Here is a 23,579-nt window from a genome sequence, read left to right as displayed (position 1 = left end):
CCGGGGATTTCTTACAGGTATTTTTAAGAGAATTTTCTACAGAGACTTCCTCAGGAGAACTCCTCCAGGGATTCTTTCGGAGATATCCCGCTAGAACGCCTCAGTGGATTTTAATAGCATTTTTTCTCCTAGAGCTTCATCCAAGATTTCTTCTGAGGATTTTTCCCATGGATTTCTCCGGGGTTTTCCCCCAAAAACTCCTCCGGGGAATTCCTCCAGGAATTTCTTCGGGGTTTTCATCAGAGATTCATCCGGAGATTTTTTCCCAGCATTCCTCCAGAAAACCTTTGTGGATTTTCTTCAAGAATTCTTCCGGGGATCTCGTTCCGAATTTTTTTTAAAGATTTCCTTCAGCAATTTAGCAATACATCCTGGGATTTCGTTTCGGAATTTCGTCAAGATTTTTTTTTCCTTCTGAGATTTCCTCCAGGAATTCCTCCGAGAATTATCTCCAGGATTTTTTCCAATGATTCCTTTGGAGAATTCAAGGGTTCTCCCGGAGATTTCTTCAAAAATTCCTCCGACGATTTTCGTCAGGAATTCCAATAGCAATTCCTCCGTGGATTTCGTCCAGCACTTTCTCCGGGTAATCCATTAAGAAATTGATCAGGGTATTTTCTCCAGAAGTTTTCTGAAGGTTTTTTTTTCAGAGAATTTATCCGGAGATTTCCTCCAGGAATTCCTCTAGGGATTTGCACCACCGGAGATGTCTTCAGAATTTCTTCGTACTTCCTCCAGAATTAACTTCGTAGTTTCTCTTGGAATTCCTTTAGAGTCCTCAGGATTTCTTTTTTTTTAGAATACTTGCCGGGAATTCCTTCGAAGGTCTGTCTGGAGTTTCTTCAAAGTTTGTCCGAGAATTCTGTAGTAGTTACTACGGGAACTCCTTCGGAGCTCCACCAAGAACTTCTACGGGGTTTTCCATGGATTTTCATAGAATTCTTTCAGTGTTCCCTCAGAAATTCATCGGATTTCCTCCATAAATTTCTTAGATATCATTCAGGATTTCCTTTGGAGATCCTCCAGGGTATGCTCCAGAGTTCTTCCGGGATTTCTTCCATAGTTCCTTTAGGAATTTCTTCGGAGTTTCCCTTAACATTATTCCGCAGTTCCTCCAGAAATTGCTTCGAAGTCCCTGCAAGAATTTCTTTGGAGGCCCCCCAAAGAAATTCTTCTTTGGATTGCCTCTAAGGATTCCTTCGGGGATATAGCCCTAGAGCTCTTCAGTGGATTTTCAATAGCATTTTCTCCGAGGATTTCGTTCAATATTTCCTTTGAGGATTTTTTCCATGAAATTCTCCGGGGTTTTCCCTCAAGAACTTCTACGAGGATTTCCTTCAGGAATTCCTTAGGGGATTTCCTCCAGGAATACCTTCGAGGATTTTTTCTAATAACTCATCCAGGGATTTCCCCCAGAAAACCTTCGGGGATTCTCTCCAAGAATCCCTCTGGGCATTTCGTCCAGAATTTTTTTTCGGGGGTTTCATTGAGGAATTCCTCCGGGGATTTTTTCAGAAATTCCTTCATGGATGTTTTCAGAGCATTCATGCGGAGTTTTTCTCCAGTCCTTCGGCAGGGTATGTACACTAGGAATTTCTCCGGAGATTTCCTCCAAGAATTCCTCCGGATATTTCAACGATTCCTCCGGGGAAATCTTCAAGCTCTTCTCCGGGGATTTTCGTCAGGAATTCCTCAGGGGAATTTCAAAAGCAATTCCTCCGGGGATTGCGTCCAGAAATTCGTCTCGATTATTTTTATTAAGAAATTCCTTGGGCATTTCCTCCAGGGATTTCCTACGGGAATTTCAAAGATTTCACCGAAGATATTCCCCAAGAACTCCCCCGGGTATTTTATCCATGAATTCCTCAGGGGAATTCCAATAGCAATATCTCATGGGATTTCGTTCAGAACCCCGCCTGGAATTCCTTCGGAGCTCTACTGCGAATGCCTCGAAATTCTTCCGGGTATTTCTTTGGAGCTTATCCAGTAACTCCTTTGAAATTCTGCGGGATTTCCTTAGGAACTCCACCGAAAATCCCTTAGAAGTTCCTTCCAAAGCTCATTCGAAGTTTCTTCCGAATTTTGCCGGAGTTCCTCCAGGAATTTCTCTGCGAGATGCTACAATAATCCCACTGGCAGCTCCATCAAGAATTCTACCGAAGTGTGTGCAGGTATACCGCCAGGTGTTCCTACAGGAATACTTCTAGGAATTTTCCAGAATCCACCCGGGAGTCCTTCCATTAATTCCTCTAGGAGATCCCACAAAATTTTTTGAGGATTTCGTTCCCAGAAGTTCCTCAAAAATTCTTATCGGGAGTTCCATCAAGAATTCCTAAGTCAGTCTCGTAGGTCATAGTTCCTCCGGAAATGATAAGTTCCATCAGGAGTTCCAATATGCAAAACGCCAAGAATTCCTAAGTCCGCCAGAAATTTCATAATGAATGAACTTTGCCAGGATCTCCTTTGAAAATTTCGCGATATATTTAATGCGCATTCCTCCGGTGGTTCTTACGTGAATTTCTACAGAAATTCTCTAGCGATTCAGCTTGAATTTCGCCTTTTCGAAGCATCACCAACATGTTTGTTTTTGTGACCACGTTTGAAATTGATCAGAAAAAAATACAACATCGGTGCAAGCGCGGGCGGTTTGGTTTATTTTACTGGTCTAATTAATTTTGACATATCTATATAAATAAAAATGGAATGGTGTTTGTATGTCACGAAATGGCTTGAGAACGGGCTATCGGATTTTCAAAATTCTTTCATTAAAATATTTGTGAAGTGTTCCGACGTGTTTGTGTGTATAGAAAGTTTAGAATACTCACCGGGAAAGTAGGAAAAACGGAAACGAACGCAACTGTCATTTAAATGGGATGACGTTCCATTGCGTTTTCCAACGGTCTACTTGATGGCAAGACGAAGTTTGCCGGGACCACTAGTTTGGAATAAATTTGGACCAAAAAATAGACCACCGTTTAAGTTGCCCTTAAGTTACCATGATAATTGGAAATTTTAAAGTGGAAGACGTTGGAAGACATTTTTCCGTGCAATTGGAAGACATTTAAAAAATTCACCTGGCATCCCTGGTTTCAATAAGTAAACCTCACGGTTTACCTGTTCTACGATCCTAAAAATGACATAGATTATAATGCAAACAATAGAGATTTAAATCGTGCTTTGAAAAAATCTGTTTATTAGATGGCAGAAGGCAGTTTTAATAACAAATATCTCTCTTACTGCTTGAGTTTGAAAAGCTGGCCTAGCCTTAAATTTTATTATCAGCAGATCACAAAAATAGTGACTTCAGTAACCATGTTTCAGAAAAAGGGTCTTCAGTGACTTTTTGTTTCAAATGATGACTTTTTAGTGACCAGGTCGAAAAAAGTGATCAAGTCACTAAAAAGAGACTCGCTGCCAGCCCTGTCATGGGGAACATTTGAAGGTTTCGCTGTTTTTTTAAACCCTGGAATAGATCTTTGTGGATTTTTCATGGAAGAACTCCCGTAGGTGTCTTTCGAAGATCTGCTTGAGAAGTAACTGGAGAAATAGTTGGAACAGTTACGAGACGAATCGCGGGTGAAATTGATCTTTGTCTCAAACAATTTTTTTTACAAATGGCGTAGGGGGAGATCCCTCAGTATCGGACAGCACTTAATACCGGACATGGTCGGAAAATTGAGAAATCATGGTCCAATCAAGATGATGTATTTTAAGAAAAGGAAGCTATTATAGAGAGTAATGTATGCATAGAATAACACATCTTTGAAATATGCACGCTTTTTTTGGAAAAGCAGATATGTTTGAAAAAAAGAAAGAAAATTGACGTATCGCCTTAAATTTGAACTTATTTAATAATGATTTTGAACATGGGAAAATAATTAAGATCTTGCGAGCATAATGGAAAACCATTATAATTTAAAAATAAGAATTAGCTTTGTACCATATTTGAACTAACTCTGATCAAAATACTATTTTGGTCTAGAAGTTCCTGTCCCCCAGTTTCGGACAGCTTGATTTGTACATGATATCTTTGTGATTTTTGCACAAGTGTCACCAAATACATTCATTTTTCATGGATTTCATCAATCGTGGTATCAATCATGCAATGAAAATAAGAAGAAGACACCTCAATAATGGACACCTTAATAATGAACACCGTAATAATTGTCCGCAAATATGATTCTTAAGGTGTCTAGTCTGGATACCAACTACTTTACAGGATCTTTTCAAACTAGATTTTCCATCAACTTTCCTATGAAATTACATTTACAACATTAAGGGCCGATTTCTTCACCTTCGCTTAAGCCGTAAACCACGCTTACCCATATGGTTAAACTAGGTTTATGGCCTAAGCGATGTTGAAGAAACCGCTTATAAGCTGAGTAACATGTTCGAGTGGGGGCGTATTGCAAAAAAAGAAAAATATATGTGCTGTATTGAAGTACTCTGCTTATAAAATGAAAAAGATATACTAAAAAAGTCGAGAATTCTTATGGTGAAATATCTCAGAATTGTAAGATGTCCGTCACAATGACCTACTTGTGCCCATATGAACTTGGTCTTCTTATTTTGATCTTTCTAATAGTGCATGAGCCCAAAGTAAATATTGCTCTCTTCTCTATTTCTATTGCTCTATAAGACTTGTGCCTTTTTTGTTTTGGTTCATTGAATTTGGATTAGAAGCCGTTCCACCTTAACTGATATTAACATCAATGAGACGTTATGTACTTTGTGCTGTGTATCAATTAACTTGACCTTGACCGGTGCTTGATCAACGCCAATCGCTTATCAAGGAGTGTGCTCTTGTCCTGGGGGATTTCATCAAATTGCAAAATAATCATGCGTTATCGCATGGGAGTTCCTCAACTTACTGCATACCAATACGGTTGGAGTTTCATTTTCTCGCTAGAATCGCCCACTTATTTTTTTACTTATACTATAAACGCGTTTATAATACATCAACGCGAATCTGCGGATCTGAGGAACAACAATAAGCTTATCAGCCCAATTATACAACTTGCGGAGAATCAGACCTTTATTGTTCCTGTTTATGAGAAACGTGGGTAAACCGATTGGCCCCTCCAGAATGACGAACGTCGATTATAATCTTTGATTTAATTGATTCATCACGGTAAAAACGATTCACGCAAAATTGTGTACGGACGCATAATCGGTCTCTTCAAACAAGAAAAAACAAAGATTTTACAAGATATAAAGTAATGATCGAGCAAATTTTGTGTTGTATCCCGACACCGATTTTATATTTTTGAACACTACCGCACTCAGAAAACGTGACTGTATTCTCTGAAAATCGTTCACAGAAATCTCCGTTAACTGTACCTCTGTTACCAAAAAGCTCTAACGCAATCCCGCACTCACACATCCTTGAAAACGCACTCGCCGTCCGGTCGAAGTTTGCGTTTCAAGAACTCTCCAAGTTTCCTAATTCTACAAATGCACTCAAATCCAGGTCCAGATGGTTTAGTATTGCATGAATCATCTTTTAAGAAAATGTGAATTTGCAATAAGACGGGCATCGTTCACGGATAATCGAGAGCAGTAGTGCTAATCACAGTTCAGTGAAGCTAAAGCCCCGCTAAGCGCTTGTTGAACGAACGAGATTCCTACACCGTTGTCGCCAGGCGTGTCGCTCTAGTTCATTAATCGCTAGCTATAGATTACGTAATTTTTGTTTCTTCGCAACCACTTGCTGCAATCGAAGGGTCACACCATTGGTTCGGCGGAGAGGCAGTTGATGCAATGAACTGCATGGACGAGTACAAGTGCATACTATGGAATGGGATGCGGGTTCCAGATTACGACTGGCGGCTAGGTGGCCGTCGATGAAATGGCGGACAATTTTCCACATGCATTGACGTAGGACTGAGGTAGCTCCCGTGCTCTTTCGGTTCGGGGTGCACATGGCGGTAATTACTGGTTGATGAACTACCGATGTTATTACTTTCGTAGACCTGACCTTGTAAGTCTATATACCTATATAATGGTCGTCGGTAGCTACTCACGATAACAACCGGACCTACACGGGGGATTGGTTTGCGTGTGCGAGGTAATATGCCTGTGGCACAAGCAAAGCTCTTACCCGAGAAGGTTGATTCATTTCGTTCTACATGAGACACGATTGGTAGAGTGCACGGTTGTATGCGGCGTAAGATAACGCAGAAATGGCCTCGTTCGGAAGCGAGACATACAATCATTTATCAAACTAGCACGCTGGTTGGATTTTTTTTTGTAATAGTGGTTTTTTTTTCCAATCAGCAATCGATTGGGCTCCAATTTTGATAAGGCAATTTTTAATTAATGTTCACAAGAAAACAAATTCAGGATGTTGTAAAAGTTTGCGATATCTGTTGGTTGCAGCAATTGTAAACAAAATAATCTAAATACTTCGAACAGATTTATGACAATATGTGTGATTCCACAATTGACTGACCTAATTTGAATTTTTTGACAGTTAATCTTCAATGTTAATTTAATTGCATCTAAATAGGAGAAGGCAGTGGCACAGTCATAAAACGTTGCACGGACTGAAGATGGAATCGAACCTTACCATTAAGTGCATTTAGTGCCTGTTAACATTTATATCACGTTTACAAAACCCACAAAATTTGGATACATTTGAAAAGCTTATAATCAATCAAACATTAGATCTCCTCCTTGATTATTTGTCCCCAATCGGGCAGCGGCTTTTATACCTAGGAACGTGGAATCGCATCTAAACACATTCAACATGACCGCGAAAGTTATGACAAGGCTAACTAAGGCATCAGAAGAAACATAAGTTAACAGAACATGGTCCAATTTGCAAATTAAATGACTTAATTATAATTTCATCAATATAACAAAATGACACGTCGTTTCACCTTACCCGGGGTATTCAATTTCATCGAGCCAAAAAGTACGAACCCTCATTCTTAAGAGGTGGAATTTTTATTTATAAGTTTTGTCCCTAAACTAATTTTAAATGTACAATAGTATAGAGCAAAAATCAGATTCTCGCACCAGTGCACTTTTCATTAGGGACACAAAACAAATTTTCCAGCTTGATTGGTAAAACTGTTATGTAGCGCCAAATGTGCGCAACAATTGTTGTGAAAAGGCTGAATTGGTCAAACACGATCTCATTGAATCAAAGGTTGGCTGCTGACAGAATGCTGGGCAGTGGTATTACTTAAAACTTATTCAAAAAATTAGACAAGATTATCACAGAAATGTTGACAGGATCTTAAGGCACAATTCTTACATAATCGCGAATAAGATTATCAAAAATATCCGGAGCGATATTGGTATATAGTCCTGAAATATTTCTCCAAGAGAATTGTATTTTCTGACTAACTTTCATTCAATATTTGAAAATTCGCTGACTCGGTTTTTTTTACTATTATAAATTATAATAATTTATAATATGCACTGAAACAATAATTCACTAACGCATTTCATCGTAATCAATGGCGCGGGAAGTGGGTGGGACATGTTCTACACACAAAATTACCTGAATAGTCAAAGGATTGTTCTCCACATGATTTAACACGACATCATTCCTACAAAACTTCTACAGCCAGATGTAGATGTACTTGGATAAATTGTAATCAGCATTCCGGGAAATATTTCTTGAAATATTACTAGAATATGTATGGAGAACTATCAAAAGATTCCTAAAGAATTGTTGGAACAATTCATGTGTTAACCCAATACCGGTAGCATCATACACAGCACGAGCGTCATGCTGCTAGCAAAGGCCGAGGATGTTTTTGCTTTCTCAAAGAATTTCTGGAAGAATCTCTTGTAGATCTGTTGAACAATCTCTACAGAACTGCCGAAGCACACTCTGTAGAAGTTTTTGGACAAATTTCCGTATACATTTCTGCAAGATATTCCTTGATTGATTTCTAGAAAATGATTAGATCATGTTTCCCATGATTGATAAAAATAGAGAATTTTCTTCATATTTTCCGCCTTCAGCCATTACGTTCCAACTGGGACAGAGCCTACTTCTCAGCTTATCTTGAGTAGCAAGTATGAAGATGCTCTATGCCCATGGAAGTCGATAAAATTTCCTTTAAAATATACAATTTACAACAAATCTTTCAATTATTTTTCAGTTGCACTAATGATACGGCACGACATATTTCTGTTAAATTAGGAAAAAAAAGCGCAAAAGCTTCTCAGTACATTTTCTCAATGCCTACATTATTGTTTTTTTCGTGTAAGCTACCTCAGGAATCTTTATTTTCCAATCTGAAAAGAATCTTCAGAAGAAAACTAGATAGATTCACAATATTTTGATTTATTAAGGAAATTCAGAAAAATATCACCAGATTCCGAGAATTATACCGCAAGCCTTGCAATTTGAATGGTGTTCATTTTGCCCCCACCATATGTTCATATTACATCATACATTTTACCCCCAAGTATATGTTAATATCACCCCCATTACATGTTCATTTTACCCACATGTTTGACACATTGATTATGTGGAAAGGAATTTTCAATATTATAATAATGTTATTTCGATCACAAAATGTCAACTTGTTACATGACATAAATATCTTTCTTCATTTCTGAAAAATTTAGAAACAGTCTGACAGTTTCATAAGCAAACATGAACATTTATTAGGATGATCATTTTACTTTCAATTCCCCTTACGTAGAACGAAATTTGATCCCAGATCCTTGGCACTCTTTCAGATGATGAAAAATCACTTCTTTTTAACAGGTTTTATTCTGATAGACAAAATACTGTCGATGTTTAATGAAACAACAATCAAACATGGCACTAAATTAATGGGCTTCGTGGCCGTGCGGATAGTGTCGTCAGGCAGTTAAGCGTATCGTGTCATGGGGTGTGGGTTCGATTCCCGCTGCAGTCATCGAAACTTTTTGTCTGGAATGTTTCTCAGCTGTACCATTGGAGCATGCTTGTTCGTTGTCTAGTGTTAAGTTACAGTCTGTGCAGCTAAATGGCTGAAAACGGTGTCATTGTTTTTTTTTTAAACTAAAGTCTAATATTACTATTAAGCTTGATGCCTACAGTAGAATCCAATAGAGTGATGTTCTTAGCCAATCATAAGCTACCCAATTAATTTGCCAATTTCCTTCCTTATTATTGGTTTGCTTCAGCTGCGGAAGTTACCTCATGATAAATCCGCGGCTGGAGCAAACCAATGCTGAAGGTGTGTAGCCTTGATTCCCGGTCGGTCCATGATTTTCTCGTAGAAGAAATTTCCTTTAATTTCAGGAGACAGGGCTATCCAATGTAAGGCCCGCGGACTTATTTTGTGCCGCCCTCCGAGTGATTCCAGAATTCTTCTCAATCAGGCTTGTTGACTATCCTACCAACTTGAAGTTAGAAGATACCAAGGCTAACTGTTTTAATTCTTAATTTAGTTTGAAGCTAACACTTTATCTCGAAAGTTGTTTAATTTATTCGAATCCTAGTTTATGAATTCAAGTTTTATTTCAAATTTAAAATTAAATTTTAATGAAGCCAAACAAAAGGACCGTAATCCGGGGGCAAATTGATCACTGGGGTGAATTTGATCAGGTCGGCATCAAAAAACATTTCCTCCCAAAGAAGCTGAAGATTTCGTTGGCACCACAGACATTCCATGTTTTCTAGTTTACTTTTCCACAGAAATATTCACACTTTTTGAAGGTGTAAGTTATACAGTTTGAAATGTCGGTGCTAAACAATACACTGGTGCTATGCCTACATGTCAATTTTAAGTGCTTGAAATGTTGTGTAAGCTTAAGTTTGAACTACTGAACTTATGTTTGATATCGAACAACATAGCAAGTACAGATTTTTGCTCATGAAACCGTTTATTCTCAAATAATGTGCTTATTTTAAAAAAAATAGCCTACATTTAGGCGTAAAAGGCAGATTTTCAAAGTTAAATTTTGCAATAAATAATCAAATACTCGAGTTGTAAGAATTTTGACATCATTTTCAGATTCAGGAGACCCATTTAGTTAATAGGGATTTTTTTTATTCTCAAATTTGCTTTGTTATATGATGATCAATTTCGCCCCACTGCACTGTACACTGCAGTGTGTCATTTTATTTTTTTGATATTTAAACTATTTTTATGATATGTTAAATATTATTTCATGAAAAGTCGATTACATAAACTGATAAAGATCAAAGAAGTACTGATTTTGTCGAAATTTATTTGACAATATTTGAATTCCGAAGGACAACACAACAAAAAGTTGTAAAATAGTGATCAATTCGCCCTCGGATTACGGTAATTGCTAAAAGGCTAAAATTCTAAAAAAAAAATTCACAGAATCATATGCTAATATTCTCACAAATCCCTAGAAATGAAGCTTACCAACTCCTGGGAGTGATTTATGCAGAATTTATGACTGGATTATAAAAAATAGATTACCGTTCTGACTAAAATTTTGGAGTATGAGACAAAAGTGAAGAAGCGTCCGGAATAAGAATCATGAAAAGGCCACGCATTGCTATGTATTTCAAATTATTGAAAGTACAAAATAAAAATCTTCACCAACCATTCGAAAGCCAAGTGTTCTCAAAGCTTGATAGAGTTGAGGAATCATACTGTATGATTTAATTTTTATACTTGTTTATGAGTTATACTTACAGTACTGGACAGAATAAAGTACGCATTGGCCGTTTTTCAATACAAAATGATCAAGTTTGGAGTCTTATATCTCGGTTTCTAGTAGTCCGATTGACCGGATTTTTTCACCGCAGCTTGAAAGTAACTTCAAATTTGCTAGGCTAGAAATTCGTAGTTAATCATTAACGAACTTTAAAGTTATCGCAAATCTCAAATTTTGATAAAAATGACAAAATTTTAAAGAAAAAATAATGTTTAAATGAAAATATTTAGAGCAATATGTCCTTCTGCAGAAATGTACAATTTGATAAGACACACAAGTTTGCAGAACATCATTTTTCGGTAAAACTGATTGTTTTCAAAATATTTTAAAAATTAAATTTTGCAATTTTTTGCAAATTGAGAGATTTTCAATAATTTAAAAGATTGTGTTTCAAATGCAGTGTAAAATCTATGTTATATCTAGGCTGTGGTGAAAATTTCAGATCAATCGGACCACTTAAAGCTGAGATTTAGATCTCCAAACTTTACCATTTTGTATGGAAAAACGGCCAATGCGTACTTTATTCTGTCCAGTACTGTAAGTGTTATACTGAGGTCTTAAGTGTTAGTAATATGAATCAAAACGGTATTATCACAAAATCTTGGACTGGATTCTCAATGATTCTCACAGAATCATCAAATGGAAATCCTTGAACAGCATTCTCAAACATTTCAAGGTAGAATATTGGTACATATTGGATGAGATTTTGAAGGAATCCTAGGCATAATTCTTGTAATTTTCATCTAATTCTGATTAAGATTTTCGCATCAGGATTTTCACACATTCCGAGTCATGATTCTCAGAATATCCTATGCAGGATTATGAAAATACTAGGTGTCTAGCATAATTCTGAGTATGACTATTATGAAATCCTGGGCATTATTCTCGCAGGATCTAAAAATGGGGTATCAAAATAACCTTAGCCAGATTAATACATGATTTCAAAAGGTACTTTCCCCAATTTCAACAGTATGTCCTTTTTAAAAATTTCTCCAAAATAAATTTGCGTCAGACTGTGCCAAGAGTTTTCAATGGCTTCAAAAAAGCGTATTCAGACCATTACAAATAAGAAAACATTTGAAATATTTACTGTAATATTGAAAAATGTCTATTTGATAAAACATTAGCATCAAAAATATATAATAAAAATCAGAATTGAAGTACTGGTAGTAGGCCAAGCCATAGTCTAGTCTTAGTCCTAGTCTAGAACACCGACCATATAAGATGCGCATGAAAAATTGTACAAAAACTTTGTAAATTCGCAAATTTCACTTACAAAAATGTTAGATTTGAATGATAGAAAAATCCTTTATAATGCAAAATTATATCAAATATAAGGTATGTATTTTGGTACTTATATTACAGTTGTCTACACATCTGTAAATAATGCCTTATTGCAGAGAAAGTGTTCCTTACATTTAAACCATAAAAAGTACATTTTGAAGAGTTTTCCGTCTTTCTAGATCGGCACGTTGGCACAAGTTTGCAATCATCTCAAAGTTTTCAAATAGCCTGCAGCAAACACTGCTCTTGATAGCATTATGCCGCAAGTGTGTTTGGATAGCATCCACTTGTTCCACGCGCTGTAGCAATAAATTGGACCCAATCTAATCGATGTACCATGTGCTGGACTATGTATAACCGACTTAGTAGTAGTTAGTAAGGAGTACAATTTAACAAAAAAAAAACATTCCAATATAACCGTACGTACGTTCAGTAGCAGATCGCTCATAACGCTATCCATCTTGGCGTAGAGATGATGTTGGGACCGGGTTTTCTCCTATCAATCTCGAGTTTTCTTCCGACTCGAGACCTGCTCGCTCGCGGTTGATGGTTGTGTAAATGTTTGAACAGATTGTTGTGGGCCGCCCGCACTTCCTCTTCTTGGCGGAGTTTTCTAATGATTGCGCTCGCTGCTGTTTCTGCTATCAGGCCTTGACGGGGCTTACTTATGCTTAGGATAGGACGCACAGTTGGGTGGATTTTCCCTCGCGGTATATTTCTCCGAGACACACACAGATGATTACCGCGAGAGACCGTGATTGGGCGAATTAGAGACACTATTACTCGACTGCACCGCCGCCGACACTGCAACAGCAATTGGCCAATATCAGCTGGTTTCGATCGGACACGCTCCGAAGGCACATTTTCACTAGTCCAAAAAACGTAACAGCCCGGATCGACACTAGTGGCCGCCAGCTGGCAACCGAAAATTGGACATTCCCCGAAGTTTCGCCGCTGGGAAATGGCCGAAAACGCGAAAAGCACAAACTTTTACTTGGACTCTTCACCACACTAACGAAAAACTGCACACTTTATTTTCTAGCTTATTCGTCTCGGTCAGTGCGCTCGGAAAAATTATTTAACGTGGCAATTATTATTTTCCTCTTCTTTTCTTCAGCGTCGCCGTTGATTACATGAATCTTGCATCTACCGGAGAGAGGTGCAACACAAGGCACTTTTTTGGGGTGGAACACTTCGGCTTCGATGAGTTGCACGATTGATGATGGTTACAAATGCATTCAATCGAAATGCATTCCACAATTCACTATTCTCTGTCATTGAAACTTATTTTTGCGAACTTCACTTCGCTCGCCAAAATGCACACGTAGCTCACGATTATTACTGATTCAATGGGGTTTTCCTGAGAACCCCGTCACCTTCGCGCGAGATCTTTGGATGACGTGAGCATTTAGATGTTTTCGGTTTCACCAAAATTTGAATACCCCATGTGCTTCAGGTGAGTGTATTTGAAACCGGGAAAGGCACTTGATCAAACACTGTTAACCGTTAATGATGGCGACGACGCCAAGGACGGCGAAAGAGAAGACCGAGACCGTCGCTGAGAGCTCTCTAGAATCGGACACGACTTGGCAGCTCGGCATTCGCTAGGAAACTAAGTCACCTTTCGCTAGCCTTAACTCTCGAAAGCAAGCACTACTGGCTGGCTGGCATACCCGCGAGGTACGCTACGGTTGGTTCAGCGCATTGCTCTCGCGCTCTACCCGGCCAGAGTCAGACACGGGTGAGCAGTAGCGGCCAACTACATGGGCGTAACTTGGATTTTGCCCAGGCGGGGTCAAGCGACCTTAAATTATACGACCATTAAACACAATCTATGCACCCTTTTGAGCATGAGCATAGATGACCATACAATTCGTTACTGTTACTTCGTGATTAACCAGAACAATCTAAGTTACATAGAGATTCGATATGAATTGTGCTTGGAATTAGCAACCATTATCAATGTGCACAAATCGAGAGCTCAAAATTTAAAAATCAATAACGATGCCGGTTACGTTTTTACGATCATAGGAGAATAGCAGGGAATATTAGTTGGACAACCATTGTTACCAGACACCGAGTATACCTCTGCATCTCCACAGTTGTCATGAAAAGGATTTTGGGTTAGTGGGTTAAGGAAAGAATCTGGGAGTCATCTATGGTTGGTGATGTGGATAATCTATCGTAAAGAATAATTTCTTTTTCGAAATATATTTTAATAATTTAGTAGGCTTCGTGGCCGTGCGGTTAGCGGCGTCAGTCGTTCAAGCGTATTGCGCCACGAAGCGTGGGTTCGATTCCCGCACCAGTCGGTGGAAATTTTTCGTCAAACGAAAAATTCATCACTGGGCTACTGGGTGTTACGTGTTGTCCGTTGCCTAATGTTCGTGATTGTTCAGTCTGTGCAGCCTTTGGCTGAAGACGGTGTGAATTGTCTTCTTTCATTGTTCAAGACAGCACAAGTTATGCGCTTTTTGACAATTTGTTTTTTTTTTTCATTTGTACATGATGGTAATACATCACAATTTCGCAAAAAATAATATTATTAACATTGATTTTCTATTTTATATATTTTTTCCCTAATGGGCGAAACTACAACACTTAACGGTACAATGATTACTCAATAAGTTCAACAACACAAAGTGATTGTGATTTGATAAGGATTTTTTTTAAGGCACTCTGTGCTCGTGGCCACTACTGTGCCGCAGGGAATGTCTGAAAACTCAGTGCAGTGCCAAAAACATGCGTGCCACTCAGAAATTGATTGTGCGTCTCCCATTCTTTGCGAGTAAGCTCAAAGCAAGTCGCAGGAGACTATTTGTTTTTGTGCGAGACAAAGCAAAGCACAATCTCTACTCTTTCAGTCTCTTTCGTGATAGCACAAAATCCACTCTAGAATATTTTCAACAAAGTATGCTTTGAAAGCGGACAAGCTTAATAAGTGCTTTGCAAAAACTTATTGTTGTGGATCTTGACATATTTGGTAAAGTCAGAAACATAAGGTGGTGACGAATTATGTTCAACGTGTTTAAGAGTTGTGACAGTCACATATTAATGAAATGAATTCAAGTGAATTTGTTTACGCGTGTACGAAACGCAAAGAGTGAAAATGAGACAACTCGATACCATGCATCCCAAAGCACATTGCGTGTCAGCACAGCCAGGGTGCAGTCCAGAGAAAAATACTCCTGCACGTCTCTTTCGAATTTTGGGTGCTATCTCGCAGCAGCGCGTGTAGCATCGAAAGAGATTTGAGTCGCACCCCATCCCTGCTGTGCCGGAATCAGTTGATCTGTAGCTTCTTTACCGATACAGATCTATTTTTAACTTATCTATATTTACATCTACTTTCACTCTCTCCTACTCTTTTACTCTCACACCGAGCAGGTAGGAGAGAGCTCTGCTGTTAGTGAGGCAGCTGCCTGCGAAGAGGGTCAGTTTGTCTCAGTCACCATCTGATACTGACGGAGGATGGATGTGCTCCACAAGCACGGTCCTCCGAGAGGCGTCTTCTGGTGGCTGGACGGGTTTTTTGTGGAGGGGCTGGGAATCGAACCCATGACCTTCCGCTTATGAAGCGAAAGCGTAACCTCAAGGCTACAGACCCTCCTGATAGGGACTTATCCCTGAGTTATCCAAAGATTGCTTCAACGCAGTGTTCCATAGGATGTAATTAGAATTTCCTCAAGGCTTATTGCTATACTCTTCTGAATATCTTTTCTGCAGCTCCTCTAAAGATATATTCTTTGAATATAGAATTCATCCTTGTATTCCGCCAAAAATATCTATGGAATGTCATAGCTAGCTGCAATTTTTTTTTCTTGAATTTGAGAATGAAAACGCTGAAATTTAACAAATATCATAGATAAATGATCAAGAAATCAAGACAAGCCTTGAGAAAAGTATTTCAGAGCTAATCCGAGACCATCCTGATCTCATCGCTGACCTCCGCAGAAGCAAGTGCCAAGGATTTCAAAGAAAGATTCAACCAACGTTTTACAAAATAAACTCCTCAATTTATGTAGTCATTTCTAAAATAGTTTTTCAAACTATTCATCTCAGTAACATCCAAAGAAATTGTTCTCGGCATTTTTTTAGGATTTGATTTTAATTTTCTTTTGGTTTTGTGATAACGAATCTTCAAGCTGTTTTTTTCTTTCGGTTATGTATTCTATCAAATGTAAAACTTTGAAAACACAAGGCATAAGTTAATGAATATCATACTAATATTTGCAGCGAATATTCCTGCGTACACTACACCAATGATTATTGTAAGTATTTTCCAAAAAAATCACTAATAATACATTCAATTGCTCAACAGATTTCTACTCGGATTCCTTCGGGTATTATACTAAGATTTTTTCTAGGGATTGTTTCAGGGATACTGTCAATGTTCATTTCAACAATCAATCAAATCAATGCCAAGAGTTTCTTACAAATTTTATTTGTTTCTGTTGCTTGGGATATCGTCAAGATTTTGGGCATTATTACTTTTTTCTTTGGGACTCTGGAGAATTTCTTCATCGAATTATTTTTAGGAATTCATTAGAATTTTAATGAAATACAGATCATTAAAATACGTACGTAGGTTCATATTAGAGCTCATCTGCAAATTTCTTTAGAAACTACTTACAGTTATTTTCAAGGAAGCTCTTTTTCGAATTTCGTTGAGCATAATTTAAAATATTCCTCCAGAGTTTAACATAGAGATTTCCACATAAAACTTTACAACAATTCCCGAAAACCCCCTTCAAAAGTTTTTTCTGGAATTTCTCCCAAAATTGCTAAAATAATTAAGGAAGTCCTATTACAATTTACCTAGAACTTTTTTAAGAAATCCATTGAAAAAAATAATAGAATCCAAGATGCAAAATTTTGAGCAATTTTCATTTGGATTCTGCAGAATATTGTTTAGTAGTGTTCTTAGAAATATTTATAAATAAATTATAGTTATATAAATAAAACCTGAAGGAATCATTGGATAAAAAAATCTCAGAACTATTTCTAATGAATTCTTGTAACAATTATTGTTTCAATATTTAGAGGAATGCTTAAAACCAATATTCTAATAATGTCGCAGAATTAATACGTAGAGAATCCAATGTGAGATGTTTTATATAAACTTTAGATAAAACCTAATGAAATCCCAGAGAAATGCCTGGAAAAAATGTTGCAAAAACCGTTATGAGATCTCTTTATGCGATATCTGGAGCTCTATGAATTGCTTGGAAAGATGAAAATAAGAAAAATTCCCAAACGTCCCTTTCTGAATCTGAAGAATTTTGCAAACTTCTTTGAACAAGCCAAATTAGAAATTGCTATTTTTTTTATTATTTATGAGGCTTTAAACGGCTTAAACTAGGAAAATATCTCAAAACTACTCAAGGCAAATTACTGGAAAATCCTTAGAGTAGTTTCTAATGACTAAGATAATGCTTGGAGATGTTCTCAGTGAAATTCCTGGTTTGGTTCAAATTCTGTGTTAATTCCAGAAGGGAAATGCAATTTCTTCAGAACAATTAGTCGCAGGTTATTTCATCAAGAATTTCCAGATTTTTTATGAACTTTATGAAGTCGCTTATAACAAAATCTCGAGAGAATTATCCAAACCAATTTCTGGACTGCACGGATTTTTTGAGGAACAACATATAGATGATTATGATGTAATACCTAAAGCGTAACTATACATGGAATATACGATCAAGTTAGAGAGGGAATGCATGGAAAAATTTCCATAAAAAAGTATAGGAGGATTCACGAAGATGGCATCTTAGACTTATGCTTAGAGTAGTCCCTTCTAATTTCCCAGTTGTTTTTTTTATATAATTACTAAACCAATTCCTGGTGTAATTCCTTGATTTTGAAAAAAAGTTTTGACAAGAATCCATAGATTAATTCCTAGAGGTGTCTAAAACAGTTTTGGTAGATTCACATTTGAATATTAATGATTAAGTTCTCCGGAAAGAACAAACCCATTTGAGATCTGCTTCGCAAAACTTACGCATGAGATGTTGATGCAAAATCATTGGCTTACATTCCTGCCGTCAAAAATGATTCAATCATAAAATCCATCGGAAATCGGTCAAAAACGTTGACTCAAAACCCAATATTTTTGTTTGCATTAGAAAGGTTTGTAATATTTCTAGCAGAAATATTCCTTGTGTTTCTGTGGGAATACAAGCCAATAAGTCAAACGGATAATCCGGATGTTGAGTCACGCGAGTTACAAATCAAGCGTTCAAGTACGAGAAATGAGAATCTGAGATTTTCACATCGTTAACCGTTCAGTTTTCGCGCGGTTTGCCATCGTCAGAACCACCACGCTGATGCTTTGTACGATAAGCGAGGTTTTTTCACCCCTGTTGTGCAAAATACAACAGCGCGACTACTAAAGTGTTAATATTGAAAGATTTTTTCACATTTTTTTTTTAATTCTCGGATGAAATCAAGCGTAAACTCCTGTACAAAAAAAATTGAGATGCAGAAAAAGCTTTAAATATTGCTGATAATTCGATGAAGAAATTTGAGCTATGTCTAAAAATTATTTCTGTAATAAATTATCGGAATGGTTATAACAGAAATTATTTGAATAAACAGTGTAAAAAAATAATAATAACGATATTCAAACAAAATATACACCTTTTTAGCAAATCAGTTGATTTTGATTTTTTCCGTCGTCCAATGGGGGGCACGACTCCCATCTCGTCCCCTCCAGGCTACGCACATGGCCGACTACGAAGTGATAGAAGGGAAAGGAGAGCGCAGTGTGTAGCGAGCGTGGTTGGTACTTTGCGGCCAGCCAGTGCCGAGCCAGAGATATGGTTCAAGTGGAAACAAAAATTGCCACAAACGCAAACTCTCTGACTCTGGGCAAACTGTACTTGATATCAATGCTGAATCGTTTCGGTTGTACATAGGTAGTATAGAGACTCTACTAGAGAGTGTTCGCTGGTGCTACGCGAAGAATATGAATGATTATGCCGGTTTAAGGGACCGCGTTGCCAGCGGTGAATGTTCCTGGTTTTTAAAACTGATGAATCCAATGTTAAAGTGTTGATGGATTGGGCTATAATAATGTTTGATTAATTTCACGACAATATCCTTAGATATTTTTGTTTGAAAATCGTTATATTACGTTTAGATAAAAATTGACATTTATTTCGGTGTAGTGGTTAGAACACATGCCTCTGCTCTAACGACGAGGGCATGTGATCAAATACCATCCTCGCAATAGTCTCGTAAACTATCGATTGTTTATTCACCAATCAATTAAATATTCATTTGTGCTCTCAAAGATGAAAGCTTCAATACATTTTTACCTTGAGGATCACATCATAAAATCATGTCTCAACATACATCCAACGATATTTTCATAAGGTTTTCAATAAGAATTTGACAAAAAAAGATTTTTTTTCCGCGACCAAAACCCATCAACGGTTTCATTGAGGGTTCAGCCAACGATTTCTCCAGGCACCAACATTTACGAGGTGTTTCTGACAGTTCAAATTATGGAAACTTTTTCATCATGTGGTATTTATCAGTTACATGTTTAAAAAAAAAAAACAAGTGAAAACATGGGAGAGAAAAGGTTTAATGAAGTGATCTGCATATACTGTGAAGTTTTTGTAAAAGAACCATGCTTTGGCTCAGCTTGGATATGAGGATATATGTATAAAGAGAAGAAAGACCACCTATTATTCAGTTTGACCAATTGATGGAACATGATTACAAAGGAAACAGCTGGCAACACTGAAGTGTTGCGAATTTATGCTGAAAGTGATTCGCTAAAGTGAACGGATCGCGAATACGCTCACACAAAAGAGGTAATAAAATAAGACCCGCAGAGAGCCAAAACCTGAACAGAAAACAACAGTAACGAAAGCAAAAGAAAGAGCGAAGGAATAATGCATTTCTTTGGCAGTATGTTGCGCCTGTAGCGGTAACCAGTTTAGGTAATCACTTTTCCTACTGTAAAATTTTATTTAAATCACATCACAATTCCCGGGTGTGTTTTTCGAGCTTGAAATAGAGTCAGAAAGTCTAGCCTAAATAATTATGCTTAGAGCCAGCTGGCGGCGGTACCTTTTTCATTGTCACCGCCCTGACCAAGGTGAATTTGGGCACGCTTTGCTTGGAATAAAGTAGCGCATGGAAAACAAACACTGTGCGTAGTCAAGCCACGACCCAATCGACCAACCGACACTCCCCTTTCACCAAAATATTTGAATGAAAAGAGCAGCCAACAGGCAACAGGTAATCGGCTCACGATAACGTTTTACGATCCAAATAGGCATACATCATTAAATCACTTCAAATCTCGCATAACTTGTGATCTCGCCCTAGAAACCATTGGTAACTGAGTGTGTAACTCCTTGTTTCGAAGCAAATGAATGGTTCAGGATGGAAACTACTGGAAGATAGACGAGGATCTTCTCTTCATCGTAGCATTGTTTAATAACGTGTAAATACATTCGTTTGCTTGGTAGCTACAAGCTACACGCTCGGTTATTAATGGCTTTCAGGGCGAGATCACAAGTTATGCGAGAAATGTGAAATATTCTCTGACAACTCAAAATGTACTGAAAAAAAAAATCGTTTTCCCTAAAATTTTAGCTGCCTTAATTTATCATGGAGTTCCTAAAATCGCCACATCCCATTAGAAATCAATGTAGGTGGCGAATTCAGTAATCGAAATTTAAAACATGGCGAATAATGGTGCAGCTGATCCAGTATTCGCCACTTTAGTTTTGTATACAAAAATAAGGTTTGTGACTTGCTTTTATATTTTTCCTGCCTAACGTGGATTGGAAACTTCCATTTAACATATGAGCAGTATTCAAAAATTTATGATTAATTTATAAAAAAAAGTTTTTCTTAGGGTGGCAAATACTGGTACATCTACCCTATGGGAAAAGGATGAATCGAAGCTCGTTTGGATCCGTGGCGTCGATGCCTGTAGTACGGGTCCTCATTGAGAACCGGGGAGGATTTTTGACCTTTCTATCCCACTCACATATTAGAGTTCGCATAACGAACGGGTACTGCGCCGATTACCGCCCCAAGGCACCTTTCACTGTCGGATGAATGAAAACAGGACAATGAGGTTGCTGCATTGACATTATGTCGGAGGTAGACCTTGCAAGGAAAAAATGAATGATGTAATTTAGTGGGTTGAACCACATATCGGTACTTATGAAGGACGTCACTTCGTTATTGTAGGCGATCGATAGTGTTTAGGCATAAAACAAACATCAATTTTATGATGAGTATGCTTTCATTCACCATAATGTTTTACCTTAGTTTTTTTTTTTGCAAAAACTAGACTAGATTTATCTACCTAATCCTCAGTTTTTTATGAGTAAACTGAACGTTATAATTGAAATTTAGCTGTCAACAGTGCAAATACTAAGGATGAAATTCAATAAATACAACAATGATTTAAATTTCCAGAAAATCAAAAAAAAAATCATGCATGATGATTTGTTGAAAGCCAAAGTTTCATCAAACGTCTACCGAAGTATTCCCTTTTTCTGTAACAGTTTATAGCAAGATTGTTCAAATGCGCCCATTTGACGAGTACAAATCTATCAAGGGAAAAGCATCGCTTTTCAAACACATAAACATATGTTGACATCAGTGAAATATATTGTCATTGGAACAAACGCAAAACAAACAACAAAATAGGCGCGCTCACAATCGATTGTCCTAACTTTTGAAAAATCATCATGATAAACACAGGGGGCAACATTGTTGCAACCTTTTCATCTCTTGATCAATTGATTATTTTGAAAACAAATTTAATTTAATATTCTACAGTCGTTTTTATTTTGATAATGTAGCAATGTTTACCAGTACAAAATAGTCTAGAAACATGCAATCATTGTCATATTTTGTTCAAGTTGTGATAAACTGTTGTTTCACCTGGTACTTAACTTTCTAGCCGGTAGTGTGAACATTTTCAAATTTTGTGATAATGAAATTGAGTATATTTGTATTTCACTGTCAAAATTTCATGCCGATTACTCATATGGAAACAAAGTTACAGCATGCCAAAGTTGAGCATTTTGTATGGAAATCGCCTTTCACTACTATTATTCTGAACACAACTGTAATACCGGACACAATCTAGAAAGGCCTTCCTTAGCCGAGTGGTTAGCGTCCGCGGCTACAAAGCAAAGCCATGCTGAAGGTGTCCGGGTTCGAATCCCGGTCGGTCCAGGATCTTTCCGTAATGGAAATTTCCTTGACTTCCCTGGGCATAAAGTATCATCGTACTTGCCACGAATGCAAAAAATGGCAACTTTGGCAAAGAAAGCTCTCAGTTAATAACTGTGTAAGTGCTCATAAGAACACTAAGCTGAGAAGCAGGCTTTGTCCCGGTGAGGACGTAATACCCAGAAGAAGAAGAATCTAGGAATGGCTTCATTTTTGTAAATTTGTACATCATCGAATTTAACCCAATTTAATGTATTTGCAACACTTATAAGAATTATTTGAGCTTTACTTAGTTTACAAGATGTCCATTAAAAATCTCTTTCATATCTGATTAAAATTAACACATTTTACGATGATGTTCTGAACGTCCATTCTTCTTATTTGTTATTGCATGTTTGATAACATGATCGACAGAATCCATGAAATTTAATAATTTGAGATATTGGTGCAAAAATTACAGATATCATGACAAAACAAGCTGTCCAAAACTATGGAACGGGTGGTGCTTGACCTTAATTGTAGTTTGACCATATTTAGTTGAAATATGGTACAGAGTACATTTTTATTTTAAAATTATGATCATATTCGATCATGCTTGCGAGATCCAAACTATTTTGCCAAATTCAAAATAATTACTAATTAGGCTCAAATTTAAGATGGTACCATAAACTTTTTAACAAGTTTTAGACATTTTTGCATATTTCAAGGATGTGTTATTCTACGCAAACATTACTCTCCATTATAGCTTCCTTTTCGTCTAATACACCATTTTGATTGGCCCATGATTTCTCTATTGTTTGACTTTGTACGGTATTGGGTGCGGTCCGGTACTGGGGGATCTATAAAATCCAAGAGTTGTATGTTTGTTGGTAGGGTAAAAGCACCGGTTTTGACCACCCTAAGAGAAAATGTCTTTAAAAATTAGATGAGAAGCCCTACTTATACTAAAAATACGTCAAATGCAAGCTTTCATTCCATATTATGTATTAAAAACATCGAAACTGAGTTGAAACCCGTTTATCGCATTGAAAATCTCGTTGGTCAATATAGGCCACCACAACCAATTTCAGCCACATATGTACCTTCGGTTCCTAAATTGGCCAATCACATTGATTTCTTATGAGATCGGCTAAATTAGAAGTAACCAGATCTAATCTGGTATGGGAGCCAAAATTATAAGGAAAATTAATTATTTTTCTAATGTTTTGAATCAAATCGGACGAGTAAATGAATGTAGCTTTATCATGTGAATGTAATCTACTTAACACAAAAGGTTTCACCACAGACGAACAGACCTCACACTCTCATCATTGTCAATCGACCAACTTTTTAACGGTCGTTTCAAATATATTGTAGATGGTCAATCACCCGCAGCGCTCGCATCGTATTTGCTCGTGTTTGACGTTCACACACTACCGCCATCTATTGGC

General features: G+C 37.3%; 1 protein-coding gene across 3 annotated transcripts in view; it reads right to left on the bottom strand.

The window, feature by feature from the left end:
- LOC5578801 (probable basic-leucine zipper transcription factor J) overlaps positions 1-23,579 on the bottom strand; it is a 76,964-nt gene that overhangs the window by 29,247 nt on the left and 24,138 nt on the right. Inside the window, exon 1 of one of the 3 annotated variants that reach the window (XM_021853995.1) lies at positions 12,362-13,569. The exons of the other annotated variants lie outside the window; for them this stretch is intronic. Within the exon in view, the coding sequence (XP_021709687.1) occupies positions 12,362-12,394 (33 nt within the window). The 5' untranslated portion in view covers positions 12,395-13,569. Of the gene's footprint in view, positions 1-12,361; positions 13,570-23,579 lie in introns of those variants that run through there. 3 annotated transcript variants of the gene reach the window in all.

Source organism: Aedes aegypti, chromosome 3 (assembly GCF_002204515.2).
Source record: "Aedes aegypti strain LVP_AGWG chromosome 3, AaegL5.0 Primary Assembly, whole genome shotgun sequence".
Lineage (NCBI taxonomy): Eukaryota > Metazoa > Arthropoda > Insecta > Diptera > Culicidae > Aedes > Aedes aegypti.
The sequence above is the reverse complement of the archived record's forward strand: the minus strand, read 5'-3'. Positions and strand labels throughout refer to the sequence as shown.